This window comes from Melanotaenia boesemani, chromosome 2, assembly GCF_017639745.1.
Source record: "Melanotaenia boesemani isolate fMelBoe1 chromosome 2, fMelBoe1.pri, whole genome shotgun sequence".
In the NCBI taxonomy this organism is placed as follows: Eukaryota; Metazoa; Chordata; class Actinopteri; order Atheriniformes; family Melanotaeniidae; genus Melanotaenia; species Melanotaenia boesemani.
Window position 1 is genome coordinate 37,830,529 of NC_055683.1, and position 21,615 is coordinate 37,852,143.

Consider the following 21,615-nt stretch of genomic DNA (forward strand, 5'->3'; position numbering starts at 1 on the left):
AACAAGTTGCAACACATTCTGATTCAATCATGGCTTCTACCATAATACAGGTATTAGGTCAGCCGTTGCTTCATCCATGCAAAGACTTATCATCACCCAGCAAATTGGCTTCCTAGATCTTCTAGTTCCATTAAGTCGTCTCCAGGAGCAGTTTTCCAGGATCCTTGAAGAACTTTCCAAAACTCTGTTTCTGCCTTTTGTTCCGTCCTCTGTCCAGATGATCCCACACTGTCTCAGTAATGTTAAGGTCCATCCCTCCATCAGATCTCTTGCAACTGGACTGAATGTCTTCTTGACAGCCACCATGCTGAGATATACCAGGTTTCCAGCCAACAGCTCTTTGGGAATCTTCTTGTTGCTGCTAAAATCTAAAAGCTAAACTGTCTGATCTTTGCTGGTTTTCACAGATGAAACTAAAGAAATGGAAACAAATGTCACAAAGAGCCTAAAGATCCTGAGTCCACTGGATTCATCACAGATGAAAACATCTTTATGTTTGGAAAAATTTTGGCCAATGTACAGTCACAACTGTGTTATACCCATCTTAACCACTAGATGTCAGTAATTCTACAGTCAGGACCTTTAAAACTGCTTCTTTGCTAAGTTGGGGGTTATATGTTGACACAACTCTGGTTCATCCCTTGAGTTAGGAGCCTTTTCCTGCCTAAATGAACCATTTTCTAGAGGTAGTGCTAGTTGTCCTTTGAGTTGTGGAAATCCTTCGAAACGTTTCATTGTTCTTGATGGAATTCATGGATTGCAACCGTAATGTCCACACTTTCTTAAATTAGCAGTAGCCATATCATACATTGCTGCCTTCTCATGTTATTCAGGGGTTTAGTCAGGTGTTTCTGTCTAATGATGGACCTCAGTCCCACCACATTTCACCGTCTTCACCTGAGTCCACAGGAGACTGGACAGCACTGGAGCTAGCATTAGCGTTAGCGCTTTGCCTTGGTTATCCTGCATCTTGTTCTATGGTTGCTCTAAAAAGAAAAACACTTCCTCATACACTCAAGTTTAAATATTGTTGCTTAAATATATATAAATATATAGGTATGTTATGTTTTATCTGTTAGTAGTTTTACCACTTGATAACAGCGGCATCTTGACTCAGTTGTTTGCTAGGTTGTCTGTTATGTGTTGACTCAACTCTGGTTCGTTTTTTCTGCCTGAAAGATTCACAGGTCAACTTAAACTCCTCTGACACTGGTCCAGTAGCAGGACCGGACTGGAGAGGAGGGAAAAAGCCTTCAGAAAGATAGAGAACTATTGTTCCAAACCACTTTAAAAGATTAAAACAATGTCAGTGATTAAGAAAGGAGGTATTTTCTCTGTTTTTAGCTAAAATATTCAGGTTTGTGTGAATGAATGAAAAAACTCTTAACACATCGGGAACATCTTTTCCTGGATTTTTGTGGAATTCTACCTGCTAACTCTTAGGGAGTCATGAGAAAAACACAACATTTCTCTGTTTCTGATAGGTTTGCGCTTATTTAAATGATGTAAATAAGTTTGCTTGAATGTTGTTTCTGGAAACTGGAGATGGTGCTTGGTTTAATCCCAGCCTCCCCCCATCACCACGCCTCCTCTGACAGGTGGTAGCAGGAGGCTCCGCCCCCTCTGATCCTCTCTCCTGAGCTCCTTGCAGACCTGTCAGCACTCACACCAGCAACACACTGTGCAGGCATGCTGGCCCTGGTGGCTGCCGGCTCCATTGTCTTCCCCGGGCTCTTCCTCGCGTCCAGGCAGACTCTGAAGCTCCTGATGGGATGGAGCGAGGGTGACGCCGTGGTCGTGTCCGCACGGTAAGAATATGATGAAAACATGTGATCCATCATCCTGCAGCTACATAAACAGGAGCATGTCAGGTGGTTTTAGTTGTTTCTGAGTGTTTCCATCAGCAGTTTTTATTGAGAAACTTATCCTCGGAGATGAAGGATCATCAGGATCCAGACCATGACACGCAGTTTCACTCAACATTTTGTTTCTGTGCTCTCAGTCTGGTGTCTTCCCTCCAGGCTGTCATGGCCTCGTCAGCCGGATGTATCATCGCCTCGTCCTGCAAGGACGTCATGGAGGACAGGTGAGAACTGAACCTTCCTCTTCAACGCCATCCAGTTATCTCCATCCTTCCTGTAGAACCAGAGGTGTCTTTCTAATTTCAGCGGTGTAGTCCCAGAAAGAATCAGTTTTCCAGGAGTTTAGATCTCCTCTTCCCGTCTCTGCTGGTTTGTCTCTCAATGTTCCAGTAAAATGAAGAGCTGATGTCACTTTTCATTCAGAAGCTTTCTCACGTTCACTCACAGTTTGAGCTTTATCCAGTCGTCTGTAATCTAATTAACAATCTGAGATTAATTAGCGTCCTGAGCTGAGCAGCAGAGCTATATCAGTCCAACCTTAATCCTCCTCGCTGGGCATGATGGGAAGAGGAGGAGGAGGATGGTTTCCTCATTTCCCAGGCAAAGTGTGGCGAGGTTTGAGTCTGAGCAACATTTGTTTATCAAATCTAACCTGGAGCTGCTGGGAACTCTGGGATATGTTTTTATTTATCATGCAGCTGATCTAATGCTGAATGACTGAAATGTTTTGTCTTTGCAGGAAACATTCATCACCTCTACTAGACCGAAAAAACCCCAGAAAAAAACACTTTTTTTCATTTGTTTAAACAAATAAAAACTTTTCTCCAGGTTTGAATCAACTTCAATGTTTAAAAAAATCAAGCTGTTTACTTGTCCTTTAGTTTTTTAGCTTGAGTTTATTTTTTACATTATAGAAGAAAACCATCAGATAAAAAAATGGAAAAACAGGAGATAGAAGTTTATTCTCAGTAACAACAAAAAAAACAAAACTCAGTCAGAATTTCCTGAGATTTTCTTTAAATCCTTTCAGTAGTAATTTTCAAAAGTAGGTGTTTTAATTTTTCTGTATTAAGTTTGGTTGAAATCAATATCTAAAGTTTAAAATAAATACCTAATGTTTCACAAAGAAGTCTATTATATAAAACAAAATAAATAAAACCTGCACCCAATAGTGACAAGTAATTCATAGTTAAAACACATTAATGTCATATGCATCATATTTCATGGAGTTTATGAGACCTTTTGCATCATTTTATGGTAAAACCTTTGCTCAAAACCCTGTTGTACACAATCTGATGCTTGTCATCTGCCCCATGGTGGACACCTCTTTGTATTACAAGCACTTTGGCAAACCACACAGTAATAAATGGTAAATATATAAAAATTATATTTGTTTTTTATTTATTTTAAGTAAAGAATAGAATTTTCTCCCCAGTTTTTTTTTTTTTTTTTTTTGGGTTCGGGATTTAAAGGGTTAAATGTTCATATTCCCCCAACAACAAAACGAAGATGGTAAAAATGTGAATCTCCATCAAGTTTCTATCCTGGATGTGTTCAGTTTATTATTTCTAAATAGTCTTTTTCATATTTGATTATTGTTTTACATTATTTACTCCATAAATTAATGGATTGTAGGATACTGCAGCTTTGTTTTCATTCATACTGTTCTTTTTTTCTTTTAAGTATACATAATCCTCCTAAACTATACTTACATTCTGTCTCCTGAAAAAAGCATCTGGTTTCTGATGAATTAAATGAATGAAATGAATTGTACTCTTTAAGATACTCTAGATCTATGAATTAAAGTGCTTTTAGTTTAAGAGTTGGTTGGGTTAGGTTTAGTGTTATCTACAAATAAGATGATTTTTGGATTTTGTTTTCTTTTTAAAGTCACATAAATTAATTATGTGTAAAATAGACAGAGATGGGCCTAGAACTGATCCCTGGGGAACCCCACCAATAAAATTCAGGATATTATGTTTTGTATCTTTTACAGTCTGAACAAACAAAACCTTTGTTGATAGTCTTTCTTTGAAAAAGTGGTAAAAAATAAAACGTTAATTCCATATGAACATAGGAGTGTTGGGCTGGCCTGTGTACCAACCATGCTTCCTTCCAGCATTACAGGACCATGAATCCAGACTAAACCAGGAAACACATATCTCTGTTAGATAAAAAAAAAAAAAGGAAAACCAAAACAAAAGAAAAAAAAACAGGAATTTAATGAAGTTTGATTATTTGTATCAAATATTTTCGCTGATATTTATATGTCCGGAGCTTCTTTATGCTGGAAATCCAGACTCCTGACCTAATATAGATGTTCATGGATGTATCATTGGCAAACTTTACCAAAGTTTTACATCCACGAACAAGAATTCCACAGATTCTATCAGACAGTGATGGGAAAAGAAGCTTATTTAGTTATTTTAGACGTTTTGCTACAACTTTGAAAAAACACACCGTATACGACAAATTCTGTGTTATGGCAGATTTTTACCAGATAAATTTAACCCTTTAAATCCGGGCCCAAGAAAACATGGGGAGAAAATTATTATTTTGTTTTTATCTGAAGTCTTCATTTGGCCTTTTGACAAAGTATTAAACATATTATTAAAATTAATTTTTGTTAATTTACAGTTTATTACCCTGATGTCAAATTATTGTAGTGCAAAAGATGTCCACCAGGGGGCAGAAGACAAGTATATTTGTTCCACATGGTTTAATGTGGTGCAAAGGGCTCAGAAACGTTATCGGACATGATACATACTGCATTAACAGGTTTAAAGGGTAAATCCAATTTCTTTTTTTATTCCTCTGAAAGAGAAATCAAGAAAAAGGTTATTTCCATATTTTTTTTGGTCCCGTCTAAATTTGAAGACCTTTTGGAAAGAAGTCAAACGAGTAATCTCTTAAATCTTGGACATAGCTTTAGATTTTTCAAATCTGCCTGTATCATGATTACCGAATGCTACTTCAGCCAGAACCTTTGACCCTGAAACTTTTTATATGTACTATAAATTTATTTCACCACATGGAGACATTGAATTTCAGACTGTGACTTCTAAAGAACAAAAGAGATTAATTGGGAGAAAAATGGGATTATCAGATATAATCCCGTCTGTGTATCGGAAATATCTGTCGTTTTATGTTCTCTCTGTGATTTCTGTACTGTACTTGTTTTATAACATGTTCTGTTGTTATAAAACAAAAGTGTAAAAAAAAGTTAAAGAAAATCATTTTTAAACGTCCTTCAGTCCCTCCACCATCCTCTGTCTCCTCCTCAGACACTGGCTGACCGACGCCTACATCCTGTTCGCTACGCCGTACTTCGCCTACGACATCTACGCCATGTTTCTGTGCTACTGGCATAAGATGCAGGTCAAAGGTCACCAGGAGGAGGGGCATGGTGGCTCCATGCGAGCGGCGGTGTTGGGTTACCTGCGCAGGGAGGTCCTCATGGTGCTGCATCACGTCTTCATGGTGGCCTTCTGCTTCCCTGCTTCTCTGGTAACCATAGCAACGACGAGTACAGCAGCCACCATCAGGACAAACGTCTGCTCTCAGGATTAAATCAGGAACTGGACTGGGTTTAATCATAGGTTTGGACTGGTTTTAATTTTGTTTTTGGACTGGTTTTAATTTTGGTTTTGGACTGGTTTTAATCTTGGGTTTGGACTGGTTTTAATCTTGGATTTGGACTGGTTTTAATCCTGGGCTTGGACTGGGTTTAATCATAGGTTTGGACTGGTTTTAATTTTGGTTTTGGACTGGTTTTAATCCTGGGTTTGGACTGGTTTTAATCCTGGGCTTGGACTGGGTTTAATCATAGGTTTGGACTTGTTTTAATGCTGGGTTTGGACTGGTTTTAATCTTGGGTTTGGACTGGTTTTAATCCTGGGTTTGGACTGGTTTTAATACTAGGTTTTGGACTTGTTTTAATGCTGGGTTTGGACTGGTTTTAATCTTGGGTTTGGACTATATTAAATCTTGGACTGGTTCTGTGTCTGGTTTTTATTTATTTATTTATTTATTTTAAGTGATTACAGTAATCCTGGGTTTGGACTGGTTTTAATACTGGGTTTGGACTGGTTTTAATACTGGGTTTGGACTGGTTTTAATCTTGGTTTTGGACTGGTTTTAATCCTGGGTTTGGACTGGTTTTAATACTGGGTTTGGACTGGTTTTAATCTTGGGTTTAGACTGACTTTGGTCCTGGGTTTAAACTGGGCTGGGCCTGGACTTTTTCTGGGCTTGGTTGTAGACGTAGTGATGAAGTGGAGTTGGACTCTTTTTGGTCTGGGATTTTAATTGGATCTAGATGTGTTTTGGACATCCTTTTAACAGGACTTCCCAAAAGCATCATTAAACATCTGCAGCTCATCCAGATACTGCTGCTGGAGTTTTAATCAGGAGAGATCTGAACTGGCTTCCAGTTTATACTTGTTTTCAGTCAGTCAGAGAAAAGATTTTAAATCCCTGTTGATCGTTTACAATCTCAGAAGCCATCTATGGTTCGTCCAAAGAAAATAAAGCCGAGATCCTAAATCCAAGAATAACTTTAATTTAATTTAGTTATTTCATATGATTTCATGATTATCTCTGCAGTGTTTTAACATGACTTTGTTTCATATTATATTCTGTAATGCTTTAATGTTTGAAATGTGATGTTCAAATAAACTTGCCTGGCTTTTGGACTGGTTTGAGGCTGAAGTTAAACCAGTTTTAGGCTGGGATTTGGACAAGGTGTGGATTTGGTTAAAAGGTTAGTTTTAACCAAACATGGTTAACATGGTTAACTTAGGTTTATACACAGGTTTATACTGGTTTCAGACTTTTGATCTGGTTCTGGTTTTGGTGTCCAACAGTCAAACCCAGTTAAATTAGTTATTTAAATCAGGGTCACTTTCCAGCCAATCACTGCAGAGGAGGTGAGGTTGTTAATCCATGATGTCATTCACAGTAAACCTCCATCTGGAGGAAGAAAAACCTCCATCTGTCATAACGTTTGTTCCTCACAGTTTAAGTTAAACCTTCACATTTTGTCTTTTCTACTTCCTGCGTGTGTGTGTGTGTGTGTGTGTGTGTGTTAGCTGTGGCGGCAGGGTAAAGGTGATTACTTCCAGGGTGTCTTGTTTCTGGCTGAGCTCAGCACGCCGTCCGTCTGTCTGGGGAAAGTCCTGATCCAGGTAATCTTCCCAGTGACTACTTCACTGGCTGTCAGATAAACACACACTGCTCAGTTATTGTGATCTGTGTGTGTCCATGCATGTGTGTGTGCGTGTGTGTCTATATTACAGGGTGACACAGGACTGCATTATTACTCCTGTCCCATCGCACTCCCACAAAAAAAAAAATCCTGTCCCGTCCCAATCCCGATAAAATTACTCCCGCTCCCATTTAGAATGACTCCCGCTCCCATTTTTAAAAATTTAGTTAGTCTTTAGGCAATACATTGAATTTGATATTAATGTTCTCACCCTACTTTTTTAGACCAGCTGCTAAGTGTTTCTAGCTTCTTTTTTTTTTAGAGGTAAATTACAATTATAAAAAACAAACAAACAAACAAACAAACAAAGAAAAACAAAAAAAAAAAACAAGGGGGAACAACAATAAAACAGTACATGGTTCACAGCATGTCTACCAAAGTCAAACAAACCCAAACAGAACATATAAAGTTGTATTTCACTCATTTCTAAATGTCATTAACTAAACATGTTTTACAAGCGGCATACATTGTGTTAAAAACCGTCGCACTTGACTCTCGTAAAGTTATTAATATGTCCGCCTTATCTAACCAGTTCTACTAACCTAATGGAGACGTCATTACTTCTAACGTTGCATTATAAATCATTGTTTGCCATTTCGGTCTCTCCGCGGATGTTTGCTGACTCCATTTCTTTTCTTATTTCTGGCTGGGAAGCAGTGTTGGCTTCTGGGTAGTGTAGTTCTTTTTTATACTAGGTTACAATGTCTGCTCCCTTAAACTTTTTATCCTGTACCGTCCCAATCACGTGATTAATAGTAACAGAAATCTCCAGACCAGGTTCTGGTGTGGATCCAGGTTAAATCTGTTTGTCTCCGTCCTCATATTTAGGTTCAACCTGAATTAAAAACTTTACGTGATTCAGTTTCTCTTCTGAGATTTCCAGGAACTTGGTTAAATAAACACACAAAACGAATCTGATACTTTTCCACCTTAAAACTCTCAGTAATGTGAATCTGTTCAGGTTTAATATGGAGTTCCCACCTTAATTTTATTTCTTCGATAATTAAAGGGAAAAACCTGAAATACCTGAGCCACCTGTAAATATTTGCATGATATTCCTGCTCATTTTGTCAGAGATCTAAAAGATAAAGAATCTAAAACTTCTTCCATTTTAACTCTGGTTGGATTTAGTTTCATTTGGTTAAAAATTCTCAGATTTAGTGGAACGTTCCAGGGAATCCCACCTGAGATAAACAGCTCTGTACTGAGCTAAAAACTGAATGTATTTCAGAAAACCAACCACATTACATCCAGTTACAATCATCCATGTGGTTGTTTTATGGAATCGTGTGGATTTTATGTCACTATACTGATTATACAGATGTTTCAATATCTACAACCTCTAAATATAAACAGAAATAAATCATTTCTAAATCTCATCAACAAACTTTATTCCCAGTAGACGATAAACGACATCTGAGATTCTGAAACTGAGAATCTGAAATACGACCTGAATGTGAATCTGAAGGCAGCAACACGTCTGTAAAAACCTGGACCTAAGTTAAGAAAGTAAACGTGATCTGGCTGTGTTTGGCTCTTTCTGAGCAGCATCTCCATGGAAACAAGCTTCCGGCTCATGTTGGCGTCCACTAGAAATCCTGATGAAACCTTTAGATGCTCGTCCGTCTCCCTAGAAACTCTTGAACTTTTTCAATAATTCAGGTTAGAAAAAGAAAAAAAACAGGATGTGGTCTGGCTCTGAGTAAGGTGAAGTCATGTGACCTGAGATCCAGTCCAGATTGACCACAGCATTCTCTGTAGCTGGAGTCGGTCCAGGCAGTGATGATGATGATGATGATGATGATGATGACCAGAAATCTGATCAGATCTTTGATTTCATATTAAAATCTACAGAAAATGTTGGTCAAAAACTGATTAAATATTGAAGCCAATGAAAAAGCTACAAGCTGACAAATTAGTTTTACTGAAAAAATAAAAGATAAAAAATAGAGTAAATTGTAAAGTAGAAACAGAATAAAGTCCATTTTCTACATGTTTCCACTGGATGGCAGCGTGGTGCTGGGACAGCAGCTCTGATTTAAACTAATATGAGACACATGGAAATATTTCTGTGAATCATTTCTAACCACATTTTGTACATCGACTGCAATTAGAGTCGTTTTGTGGGGATTTCTCTTTCCTTTAGCTCCTTAATGGGATTCAACACAATCCGTTAAGAAAGAACAAACTTCTTTTATAAAATTAAATCGCTGATTCAGAAAACAAAAGTTTCAATCATTCTAAAAAAAAAAAAAAAAAAAAAAAAAAAATAGAAAGCATGTTTTTTTTTCTCGAAGCTACATTGTTAATTTAGGAAAAGATAAGAATTTAACAAATCTATTAAAAAATAAAAAAAGAGTGCCGGTCGAGTGGTCGACTGGTTGCTATATCAATTCACATCCTTATACACCTGACTGTATATGGCCAGTATTAATAGCTCATCTGTGAGATTTTTAACATGGAATATTAAGGGCTTGGGGTGTCCCGTTAAGAGATCCAGGGTCCTTTCTCATCTGAAACGTCTCAAGCCTGATATTGTTTTCTTGCAGGAAACCCATATGAGAACTAAGGACCAGGTTAGACTGAGGTGTCCCTGGGTCTCTGATATCTTCCATTCAAGTTTTAACTCCAAATCCAGAGGTGTTGCTATCATGATCAGTAAGAAAGTTAAATTTACAAAATCTAACGTTGTCTCTGATAATGATGGTCGATTTTTGATGGTTTCAGGCTCTCTATGCCGTGTCCCTGTATTGTTGGTTAATGTTTATGCACCCAATTATGACAGCCCTCACTTCATGAACAAGCTGTTCGAAAGTCTTCCATCTCTGCATGATCACGTGTTGATTTTAGGTGGGGACATGAATTGTGTCATAGACCCGGTACTCGATCGATCCAAGCCCACCTCCTCCCAGTCCTCAATGTCTAAATGTTATGCGCGTGTTGTCGGAGGTGCGGACCCACTTGCAGGCAGTCAAGGCAGGAGACAGGTCAGTGCAGGTGAAAATGAGTTTATTAAACTCAAACTCAGAAGCAGGAAACACACGGTACAGGTGCATGAGCCACACACACACAAGGATCTGACAATCCATAACTGAAAACCAACAGCATTTAAAGACAGAGGGAGTAACAAGGAGCAGGTGACGTGAATGACAAATCAAACCAGGTGGGGTAACGAGCTAGGAACAGAAACCAGAGGACATGAAGGAAAATAGAACTGGACATGACAAAAACCCAGAAACCCAAACTATAATCAGAACTAAATAAACCAAGAAACACAAAAACCCAGTAACCATAACAGAACCCTAACAGGACCCCCCCCTCAAGGGGCGGATACCAGACGACCCAACAAGGACTGACAAGAGGCCAAGCCGGCCGGGCGGAGGGGGGCCTGGAGGAGGGACCGGGTCAAGCCTGGGCGGGTGGAGGGGGCCCGGAGGAGGGTCCAGACCAAAAACAGGCCCCACGACAGGGTTCAGGGGGGCGACCCAGAGGCCGGGCAGACCACAGGGTCAGATCAGGAGGGCGACCCGGAGGCCGGGCAGACAACAGGGTCAGTTCAGGAGGCCGTCCCGGAGGCCGGACAGACTGGGGCAGAATCTCCGGTGGTCGACCTGGAGGTCGAGAAGACCTGGGCCGGGCCTCTGGAGGACGACCCGGAGGATGAGCAGACAGCAGGATCAGCTCAGGAGGCCGGCCGGGGGGCCGGATGGACTGAGGCAGGACCTCTGGAGAACGACCCGGAGGACGCACAGACAGTAGGTTCTCAGGCGGACGGGCAGGCTGGATCTCTGGCGGCGGACGGACAGGCTGGATCTCTGGCGGCGGACGGGCAGGCTGGATCTCTGGCGGCGGACGGGCAGGCTGGATCTCTGGCGGCGGACGGGCAGGCTGGATCTCTGGCGGCGGACGGGCAGGCTGGATCTCTGGCGGCGGACGGGCAGGCTGGATCTCTGGCGGCGGACGGGCAGGCTGGATCTCTGGCGGCGGACGGGCAGGCTGGATCTCTGGCGGCGGACGGGCAGGCTGGATCTCTGGCGGCGGACGGGCAGGCTGGATCTCTGGCGGCGGAGAAGACGGATTCTCTGCAGGCAGAGCAGGTTGGACCTCTGCAGGCTGGATCTCTGGGAGGCTCACTGACTGGAATGGACTTTCTGGAGGGTTCAGCAGGCACCATAATGCGACGAGCCCTGGAACCAGAGAACACAGCACAGTCAATTCGTCAACCACTGGCGGCGAAGAAGGGGCAATCTCCTCCGCGCCGGGGACCAGAAGAGGAGGAGGAGAGTCTTGACCAGGGACCTCCTCAGGAACAGGAACAGGAACCAGAAGAGAGACGTCACCACTGGAGACCCCCTCAGGGACAGGGACCAGAAGAGAGGCGTCACCACTGGAGACCCCCTCAGGGACAGGGACCAGAAGAGGGGCATCACCACGGGAGACCCCCTCAGGGACAGGGACCAGAAGAGGGGCGTCACAACCGTTGACCCCCTCAGGAACAGGAATCAGAAGAGAGGCGTCACCACTGGAGACCCCCTCGGGGACAGGGACCAGAAGAGGAGCGTCACCACTGGAGACCCCCTCAGGGACAGGAACCAGAAGAGACGGGCAGGACCTGGGCGCTGGCGTGGGACGCCGACGAGCTGGGCAGGACCTCGGCGCTGGCGTCGGACGCTGAAGAACTGGAGTAGACCTGGGAACCGGCGTGGGGTGCTGAGGCACTGGAGCTGGAGGAGACACTGGAGACGTGAACGTTGGAGCTGGTGGTGGCTCAGGAGACCAGGAGGATTTCTCCAAACCCTGCGACCTCCTCCTCAAGCGTCTCCTCGGTTTTGGTGGTTTTAGAGGTGAGTTCCCATCGACCCCCTCGAAGGCTGCATGAGGGGCGTCAAATGGGTCCCCATTAATGGCTGCCAAACAAGTCCCCACTGGAGCATGCCATCTGGACCAAGTGGGTGGAGGTGACCTAAAAGCCAACCTGGTTCCCAGGAAACGTGACTGCTGAGAATAATCCAGTGGCTCTGGCTCTGGATCCATCCCACGGAGCCATCCCACCAGATCACTGGAGGAAATGCTCACAGGAGGGCTCCGCTCCCTACGCCTGGACGGTCTCCTCCTCCGGGACCTGTTGGGAGGGAGCTCGGGGAGTGGAGGATCTGGGTCCACCCTGATCGGAGAGCACTTAGCCGCCTCTCTGCTAAGATACTCGAAGAGTGTAATCATACCGCCTGCTGGGTCCATGTCTGGTCAGATCCTTCTGTTATGCGCGTGTTGTCGGAGGTGCGGACCCACTTGCAGGCAGTCAAGGCAGGAGACAGGTCAGTGCAGGTGAAAATGAGTTTATTAAACTCAAACTCAGAAGCAGGAAACACACGGTACAGGTGCATGAGCCACACACACAAGGATCTGACAATCCATAACTGAAAACCAACAGCATTTAAAGACAGAGGGAGTAACAAGGAGCAGGTGACGTGAATGACAAATCAAACCAGGTGGGGTAACGAGCTAGGAACAGAAACCAGAGGACATGAAGGAAAATAGAACTGGACATGACAAAAACCCAGAAACCCAAACTATAATCAGAACTAAATAAACCAAGAAACACAAAAACCCAGTAACCATAACAGAACCCTAACACTAAAGCCCTTTCAACCTTCCTGTCTAGCAATAGTTACGTAGACCCCTGGAGACTTTCTAATCCGGGCAATAGACAATACTCATTTTACTCCAAAGTTCACCAAACCTTTTCACGAATTGATTATTTTTTTATTGACTCTAAATTAAATTCTAAAGTTACATCTTCTTCATACCACCCGATTGTTATCTCTGACCATGCACCTGTCTCCTTAGATGTTCTGCTCTCCTCTGATCCTCGTTATCTCACTCCTTGGAGGTTTAATGTATCATTGCTGTCAGACGTTAACTTTCATGACTTTATCACAAAGGCAATTGACGACTTCATTGCTCTTAATCAGTCTGACTCTGACCCAATCTCAAACTCTTTATTGTGGGAATCCTTAAAAGCTTTTCTTCGAGGTCAGATCATCTCCTACTCAGCTTACCTGAAAAAGGATCGGCTGGGCAAGATGCAAAAGCTCTCTTCTGACTTGGCTGAGATAGACCAGCAGCTTGCAGCTGCCCCTACCTCTGTTGCTTTAAAGCGCAGGGTTGCCTTGCAGACCGAGTTTGATCTTATAACAACTGGTGATGCTGAACGTCTCCTACTGCACTCTAGATCTACATACTATGAACACGGTGACAAGGCTGGGAGACTACTTGCTCACCAACTACGTCGCCAAGCTTCCTTACGTCTCATCTCCTTCATTAGAGATAAGTCCGGTACGCTGCAGGATCATCCACTTTCCATCAATTCGGTCTTCAAAAAATTTTACTCCACATTATATAGGTCCGAATCTCCACCAGATAACACTGATATGAATAACTTTCTGGACAACCTGGACTTTCCAACACTTAGCCAGGATGCTTCGAATATGCTTGATCAGCCACTTTCCAGAGAAGAACTAATCCTGGCCCTGCAGGACATGCAGAACAACAAAGCTCCTGGCCCGGACGGGTTTTGCACGGAATTCTATAGAGCATTCTCCGGTAAATTGATCCCATTGTTGCACTCTGTTTATACTGAATCTTTGACTAATGGCTCTCTTCCCTGTACATTGAGGCAAGCTTCAATTTCCCTCCTGTTGAAAAAGGACAAGGATCCAGAACTTACCACCTCTTATAGACCACTCTCTTTAATTAACGTGGACACCAAGATCCTTGCAAAAGCTCTAGCTCGCCGTTTGGATAAGGTTCTCCCCCTGATTATTTCAGAAGAACAAACCGGATTTATAAAGGGGCGTCAGCTCTTTTCCAACATTCGCACTCTTTTCAACATTATTTACTCCTGTGAGAACACTCTCGTACCAGAAGTCGTAATCTCAGCTGACGCTGAGAAGGCTTTTGATAGGGTGGAGTGGGATTATTTGATTTCAGTTCTCACTAAGTTTGGGCTTGGAAATGGGTTCATATCTTGGATTCGTCTGCTTTATACTTCACCGTGTGCCAGCATCATTATTAATGGGGTGCAGTCAGATTATTTCCTTTTGAACAGAGGTTGTCGTCAAGGCTGCCCCTTGTCCCCGCTTTTATTTGCACTTGCAATTGAGCCTTTATCTATTTATTTAAGAACATCTAACATATTCAATGGAATAACACGTTTTCATAAGGAGTATAAATTGTCCTTATATGCCGATGACTTATTACTGTATGTGTCAGATCCTACTAAAGCCTTCCCAGCTCTTCTCTCATTCTTTCGAATGTTTGGTTTGTTTTCTGGGTACAAGATCAACATCGCTAAGAGTGAATGCTTTCCTATTAATACATTATCTACAAAATTGCTGCAATCGGATGTTCCCTTTAAATTAAGTGTTGCTGGGTTTAGATATCTGGGGGTTAATGTAACAAGGACCTGGAACTCTCTCCTCACCGCAAATTTTTCTCCATTACTAGTGGAGGTCAAGGCAGATTTTCTAAGATGGCGTTCCCTCCCCTTATCCTTGATTGGAAGAATTAATGCTGTTAAGATGAATATCCTTCCTAAGTTTTTGTTCTTGTTTCAGTGCCTGCCTGTTTTTTGACCCAAACATTCTTCAAATCAATTAATTCAATGATATCAGAATTCTTATGGAAAGGTAAAGTACCTAGGATTAGTAGGACGGTACTGGAAAGTTGTAAATTTGATGGAGGACTTTGCTTACCCAACTTTCAGTTCTATTACTGGGCACTTAATATCTCCAAAATCCTGTTCTGGTTCAACTCTATTGGGACTCCTTGGTGCCAATTGGAGGCACAATCCTGCCCCCGGTCATCTCTTGTAGCTCTTTTAACTGGCCCTATTATGCCCAACCCCTCTCACTTCACCAGTTACCCAGTAGTTAGCTCCACTCTAAAAATATGGTTTCAGTTTAGAAAATTTTTTAAGTCTACAACAGCCTCATCTCTCACCCCGTTACTTAAAAACCATTTGTTTCTACCAGCATTCTCTGACTTGACCTTCACCTTGTGGCATAATAAAGGAATTAAATGTTTCAGAGATCTTTATAGGAATGGGATTTTTGGTACCTTCACAGACATCTCAAAGGAATACGATATTCCCCCCTCTCATCTGTTTAGATATTTTCAGGTGAGAAACTGTGCTAAATCCTTGTTTACAAAATTTCCTAATCTCGATGAATCCAATCTAGACGATTTTCTCAAATTAAACCCCAGACAACGATCACTTACATCCAAAATTTACAGCACCATTTCCTCCTTTAAAGCTCATCATACAACACGGATCAAAGACACCTGGGAGCGGGAGCTGGGTCTGTCGCTTACGGATGATTGGTAGAATATTGCTATTATCACAATTCACAAAACTTCCATATGTGCCCGTTTGACACTTATTCAGTTCAAGGTTTTTTTTCGATGCCATTATTCCAAGGCTAAATTGGCAAGGATTTTCCCAGCCTCTGTTGATGCCTGCGTCCGATGTGGTGGCTCGCCCTGTCATCTCACACACATGTTTTTCTCCTGTCCTACGCTAGTGAATTTTTGGCGGGTTTATTTTGACACAATGTCAAAAGTGCTCTCTAAATCTGTTGCTGTCTCCCCACATGTAGCAATCTTTGGAGTCCCGGTGAATTATAAACAGTGCTCAGTGTTAGAATTGGAAGTCATTGCATTTACCTCCTTAATAGCTAGACGCCATTTACTTCTGCATTGGAAGTCACCCCAACCCCCATCTACTACCCACTGGGTCAACGAAGTTATGTTTCTTCTGAAAATAGAGAAAATTAGATACTCAAGATGTGGTTTACCAAATCGGTTTTATAAGAAATGGCAGGGTTTCTTAGACTTTGCAACAACCTGAAGCCAGACTGGCCGGCACCCCCCCCCCCCCCCCCCCCCCCTTCTTAACCCTCCTCCCACCCCCCCCCCCCCCTTTTTTTTTTTTTTTCCCCTTTGTGTGTGTTCAAGATAAACCACCAGGACTTTTGATTTAGCACTGTCCTATTGCCTATACACCTGATCTATTGAGATACTTTTTCTGGCAGAAGACCTTGTCTCTGTGGACAGATTTCAGTCCCCTTGCTGGGGACTGTGTCGTATGGCTCAGTGCTTGATCTTATAAGTTGTTTACCTTTTACTTTATTTATTTATTTATTTATTTATTTTTATTCTATTTCATTGTTTTGTGTTCTAGTTATGGGTATGGATGGATGTGTTAAAAAAAAATTCGACGAAGGATGTGTAAATTCTTGCCATATACTGTTTCTGTTTTTATGCCTTCAACTCTTGAATAAAAATATTAAACAGAAAAAATAACAAAAAAGAAAATAATTTATTTTAAAACAATCAAATTATTTTGGGAAAATGAAAGATTTTTTTTTCTACCCTGTTCATAAATTCATTAAATGAATTCAGAAAAACCGGTTTGTAAAATAAGCTAGTTAATTCAGAAAAAGAAGAAAGTCATTTATTTTAGAATTATTACATTTAGTCATAAAAATTAAACAGATATTTTGTTTGTTTATAAATTTATATCATGAAACCTGATCAAAATTATTTGATTAATTCTGAAAACTATTATAGTTTTATATTTATATTATATTTATATTTATATTTATATTATTATATTACATTATCATTACATTGCAATGATTGAAATTTAATTAATTAAATTTTTTCATTAAATTAATTTTAATTTCTAATTCAGATTCTTTATTATAATTTTTCTTATTTGTTTTCATTTTTAATAAAACCATAGAATATCTACTTCATTCAGAAAAAAAACATAAAATAATTCTGTTTTTTTTTATCATGTAAAAAAATACAAATAAAAAACATTTATTCCAGAAGAACCAAAGATTGTTTTAAATAGTCTCATAAATTAAAAAACAGAAGAAAATATTTTTTTTTTTTTAATTTATTTTTAATCACTTTTTGTAAATTTTGTCACAGAAGAACAAATTATTTGATTATAAAATATGAGTCTTTCTTTCTTTCTTTCTTTCTTTCTTTCTTTCTTTCTTTCTTTCTTTCTTTCTTTCTTTCTTTCTTTCTTTCTTTCTTTCTTTCTTTCTTTCTTTCTTTCTTTTTAAATAACAGACAGGTAAATGCAGCTTTAAGTTGTTCGTATAAACTCGGCAGGTAAAGATGAAGGTGTTTGTGTCTTCTCTTCAGTACAACAAACAACACACTCTGCTGCACAAAGTCAACGGTGTGATGATGATGATCACCTTCTTCAGCTGCCGGGTGCTGCTCTTCCCCTACCTGTACTACGCCTACAGCAGGTAACCTGGTCCCAGTCTGTCATTCATTTCCATCTCAACCCTACAGAGTTTAGTTATCTAACTTGCAGCAGTTTAACGATTTTTATCTAAAAACAGAAGTATGTTTTTATTATTAACTGGAGACAGCCAGGTCAGCCATGTTTATGTTTCCCTGTTATCACCTGATGCAACATGTTTGTAGTTGTAAATTTCCAGTCTGAATAAACAGGTTTATGAATGTTTATGAACGTGTTCAGCCAATCAAAAGCCAGATCTCTCTGGCAGACAAACAAGTCGTTCATGTTCTAATTTCCTCCCAGATTATAATTCCTGCAGATCAATCATCTCTTCATCGTCTGAAAACCCGATCATGTGACCTTTACTTTCTCCACTTCCTGTTTCTGACAGATTGAAATATGATATCTCTGGTTTTTATGGCTCGAAAAGTAAATAATTCTCAATGATCAAACACTGATGACATGAAGTCAGACTAATGAGCTGGATTTTTTTAACCCTTAAAAGGCTGCTAGATCCTCGAGGTCTATCTCTTCTATCATCATCAGTTTCTCAGGAACAGTAGTGTGTAGGTGATCTACAGAAGTTTTCCAGGCATTTCTATCCCATCCAGGTTTATAGTCTAACCAGAAAATGTCGTGCTTATTCAAACTCTGTCTGGTAAATCCACAGTGATCCATGATAACAGCATTATTTATCACATTTCATCATAAAAAGATGACTGTCACTACTATATTGCTAAGAGACCTCTATTTAGACCTGGACATGATGATGAAGCCACTTCCTGTCAGACTTTCCACCAATCAGAGAGCTTAGATTGACGGTAACGTCCAATCAGGAGCAGCCAAAGATCAACCAGTGAGCAGAAAGTTCTATGTGTGTGTGAAAAGAAGAAAAATAATGCTCCTCTATGGCTGGAATAAAGCCAAGAAGACGTTTCTGATGCACGGTGGCGCCACAAAGCAGCTGAGCTGGAGTTGGTTTAGTGAGGATAGCAGGTAAATAGTAGCAGGAATAACTGGAAATGAGGAAAAAGTGGAAATATGGAAATGGTTCTCCTGAAAGCCAAGACTTGAGAGAATGATGTGCAGATGAGAAAATTCTTGGTCACTGTTGATCTGTGTGTTATTTCTACAAAGTTTTGTTAGTACTAAATTCTGCTTTCTTCTTCTGGTCGGCCTTTATGCTGCTATATCTATTTATACATTCATTTACATCATTTTAGCCTCATAGTCTGACAACTGAGGTTGTCCTGAAAACATATCTCCATGGTGACTGAAATTGAAAGCTTCAGCTTCTACAGGCTGGTTTAGATTAAAAAAGACAAAAAATATAAAAAAAAACAGAATTTTAAGGGTTATTAAAAACTGTTGATCTGAAGACAGCGCCCTGTGTCTGTGGTTGCAGGTACGCATCAATCCCCTTGTACATGGTTCCCCTTGTGGCCCCGTGGCAGTGCAACCTGGGGGCTGCTCTGCTGTGGCCCCTGCAGATTTACTGGTTCACTCTGATCTGCAGAGGAGCTCTGCGGCAGTCCAGACGACACTCGAACGCACCACCGGAGATTCTGAAAGATAATAACCTGATAGACAGACACTGAGGGAGGAAGAGGAGGATTCATCTCTGAGAAGAGGCGGGGCCAGGATGAAGGTTTCGCCTCATCATGAAACTGTGTGAACAAGCTGCAAAATTCAGCAGGTTAACACAACCCAGAAACTCTCAAGTTCTGGCTTCCTTTGACTTTCTGCTCAAAATGAGCTCAACCAGGTCCGAGGAGAAGATCCCGTTCAGCTACATGACTGAAGCTGTAAGAGCAGACTGTAGGCCGGGTTCTGCCCCGTTCTGGATATCTAAAAGTTCTCGTCACCTCCCTGAACACGTAAACATGCCTCCTGCTGACCTGCCGCTTCATGCTGTTTAACAAGCTGCAGTATTTTTAAACAGACTTTTTAAATCATCAGTTTAATTAAAAATAATAATCTAACCAATGAAATCTGATCTTTTTATTCTTTTTTTTTTATCATAAGTCTATTTGTTTTACTGCCATTAGAGATGGGGCGGAGCTGGTGGGGTGGGGGGTGGGGGTTACAGGGTGGCATTGCTATTCTGAAATCTGATTGGACACCTGAGGTACCACGTCAGGTGATTGACAGGTCCCTGGAGGAGGACAGAGACATCTAAACACTGTGACACTTTAAATTAGCTAGTTTTTTCCTGACACATTATTTTAAATCTGGCTTCCAGCTCTTTCTGTGTACCTGGTCTGTACCACCACACTCCCTGTCTCCTAAGATGCTCTTCTTTCTTTACATAGTGATACCATCCTTGTCTTTACTTGTATAGAAATTACCATCAAAATAAAGTCTCGCCCCTTCTAAAGACTGAGCTCTTTAGGACAGGAATTGGTTCGTTCACTAGAAAAAACCAGCTGTCAGAGGCGGCTCATGCATGAACAACATCTCTACTGACCCCTTGCGACGCAGCAAAAGAAAAAAACAAGGAGCCATGCTTCACTCTGTTTTAGTTTATTCTTTTCTATTTTTATTTAGAGTATATTTTAATAAAACATTGAACATGGGACATCCCGGACCTCAACATGACAGGATGCCAGTAGACCAAAGAAAAAGAAAGAAGGGGGTTTAGGACATCTAAAATCAGTTCAATCAAACCTTATTCCAAAAAAAAAAAAAAAATTATACAGAATATACTCCTATAAACAGTTATAAATATGCATACATAAACATACATATCACTGCTTATATAAAATTGAACTGATTATTACAACTAAAGTGATTAATTTACTAATGTAAAAAAGTAAAGAAAAACTTGCCCATGATCAATTTTTTCAGCAGGTGTTTACTTTGGGTGATGCTGCTGTAGGACTTTTATCACCGCTGCACACTCACACTTCAATAATAAAAGGAAAAACCTGTTTCATCCAGATCATCAGTTTTATCAGAGTTTCTTCATCAATGTTGGATGTTTAACTTCAGTCACCACATCTGAATATATATCTGATAATCTGGTTGGACCGCAGATGTGTGGACAGAATAAATACCGTGTTGGCTCGCAGCATCAGATCGTACACAGCCTGTCAGGAATCTATTTCTCTTTGGTTTCTATGTCTGTTTTTGCTGCTTTTGTGGCTCAGAACTCCTGCTGGGCTTGGTGGTGGTGATGGTGGTGCTAATGGGAGATTATACTCAGCCTGCCTACATAAGGCAAGGCAGTTTATTTGTAAAGCACATTTCATGTACAGGACAATTCAAAGTGCTTTACATAAAACAAAGACATTACAGATATTTAGAAATAGTAAAAGGCATCAACACATAACCACAATAAAATAATACATTACATTAAAATGATTAAAAGCAAGATAAGTTAAAAAGTTAACATGCAGATTTCATGCATAGGCGCATGAGAAAAGAAATGTTTTTAAGCCGGACTGAAATTTATCAAGATTTCCACTTTCCTTTAAAAAGTCATTAAGATGGTGAAATACAACTTTCTCAGTAATCTTGGAAATAAAAGAGGTTAGAGACGGTCTATAGTTGTTCATTATAGAGGCGTCTAGAGTCCTTTTCTTTAGGAGGCTTAATAGCAGCGATCTTTAGTGACTTGGGAAAAATGCCTGATGCCAGTGAGCTGTTAACTATCAGTAGAAGATCACTTTCTACTGAGGTAAAAACTGTTTTTAAAAAGTCGGATGGGATCATGTCTAGAGTGCTTGTTGATTTCAAAGAGCCAGTCTGCTGTCCACTCATGCCAGATCAGGTCCAGCCTGTCTTCCTCCCTGGCCTGAACAACGCCACGTTTGGTTTGCATCACAGTATGCACCTTTAACTCCTTTGTTACCATGGTGATGGCAGACATGGCCAACACTGTGCTGGTGCTAATCTTGTTGACACAATTTTTTACATTATTATATTTAAATTTACATCCTGCACCATTTAAATAGATTTTTTCCAGCCTTCTGACTTGCTGTTGTGGTGTCAGAGGCAGGGCTACAAAGTCATATTTTAGTTCGGCTGCAGACAGCGTTCAGTCGTTTCTTTATTTTCATGGTGATGTGAATTTGTTTTGGACATAGCCTGAAACTTCGGCTTCATCAGGTCTGCCAGATGTCGCCCCCTACAGGCAGGAAAACCACATCACTGATCTG

The 21,615-nt window shown here is 40.8% G+C and overlaps 1 protein-coding gene across 1 annotated transcript; it reads left to right on the forward strand.

Annotated features, from left to right (window-relative positions):
• The first annotated feature begins 1,337 nt into the window (after positions 1–1,337).
• Positions 1,338–19,424, forward strand: tlcd3ba (TLC domain containing 3Ba). Its single transcript, XM_041999699.1, has 6 exons — positions 1,338–1,808; positions 2,003–2,086; positions 5,147–5,369; positions 6,953–7,048; positions 17,350–17,459; positions 18,861–19,424. The coding sequence occupies exons 1-6, from the start codon at positions 1,690–1,692 to the stop codon at positions 19,051–19,053; spliced, it is 825 nt and encodes a 274-aa protein (XP_041855633.1). The 5' UTR covers positions 1,338–1,689; the 3' UTR covers positions 19,054–19,424.
• The last annotated feature ends 2,191 nt before the right edge of the window (positions 19,425–21,615 follow it).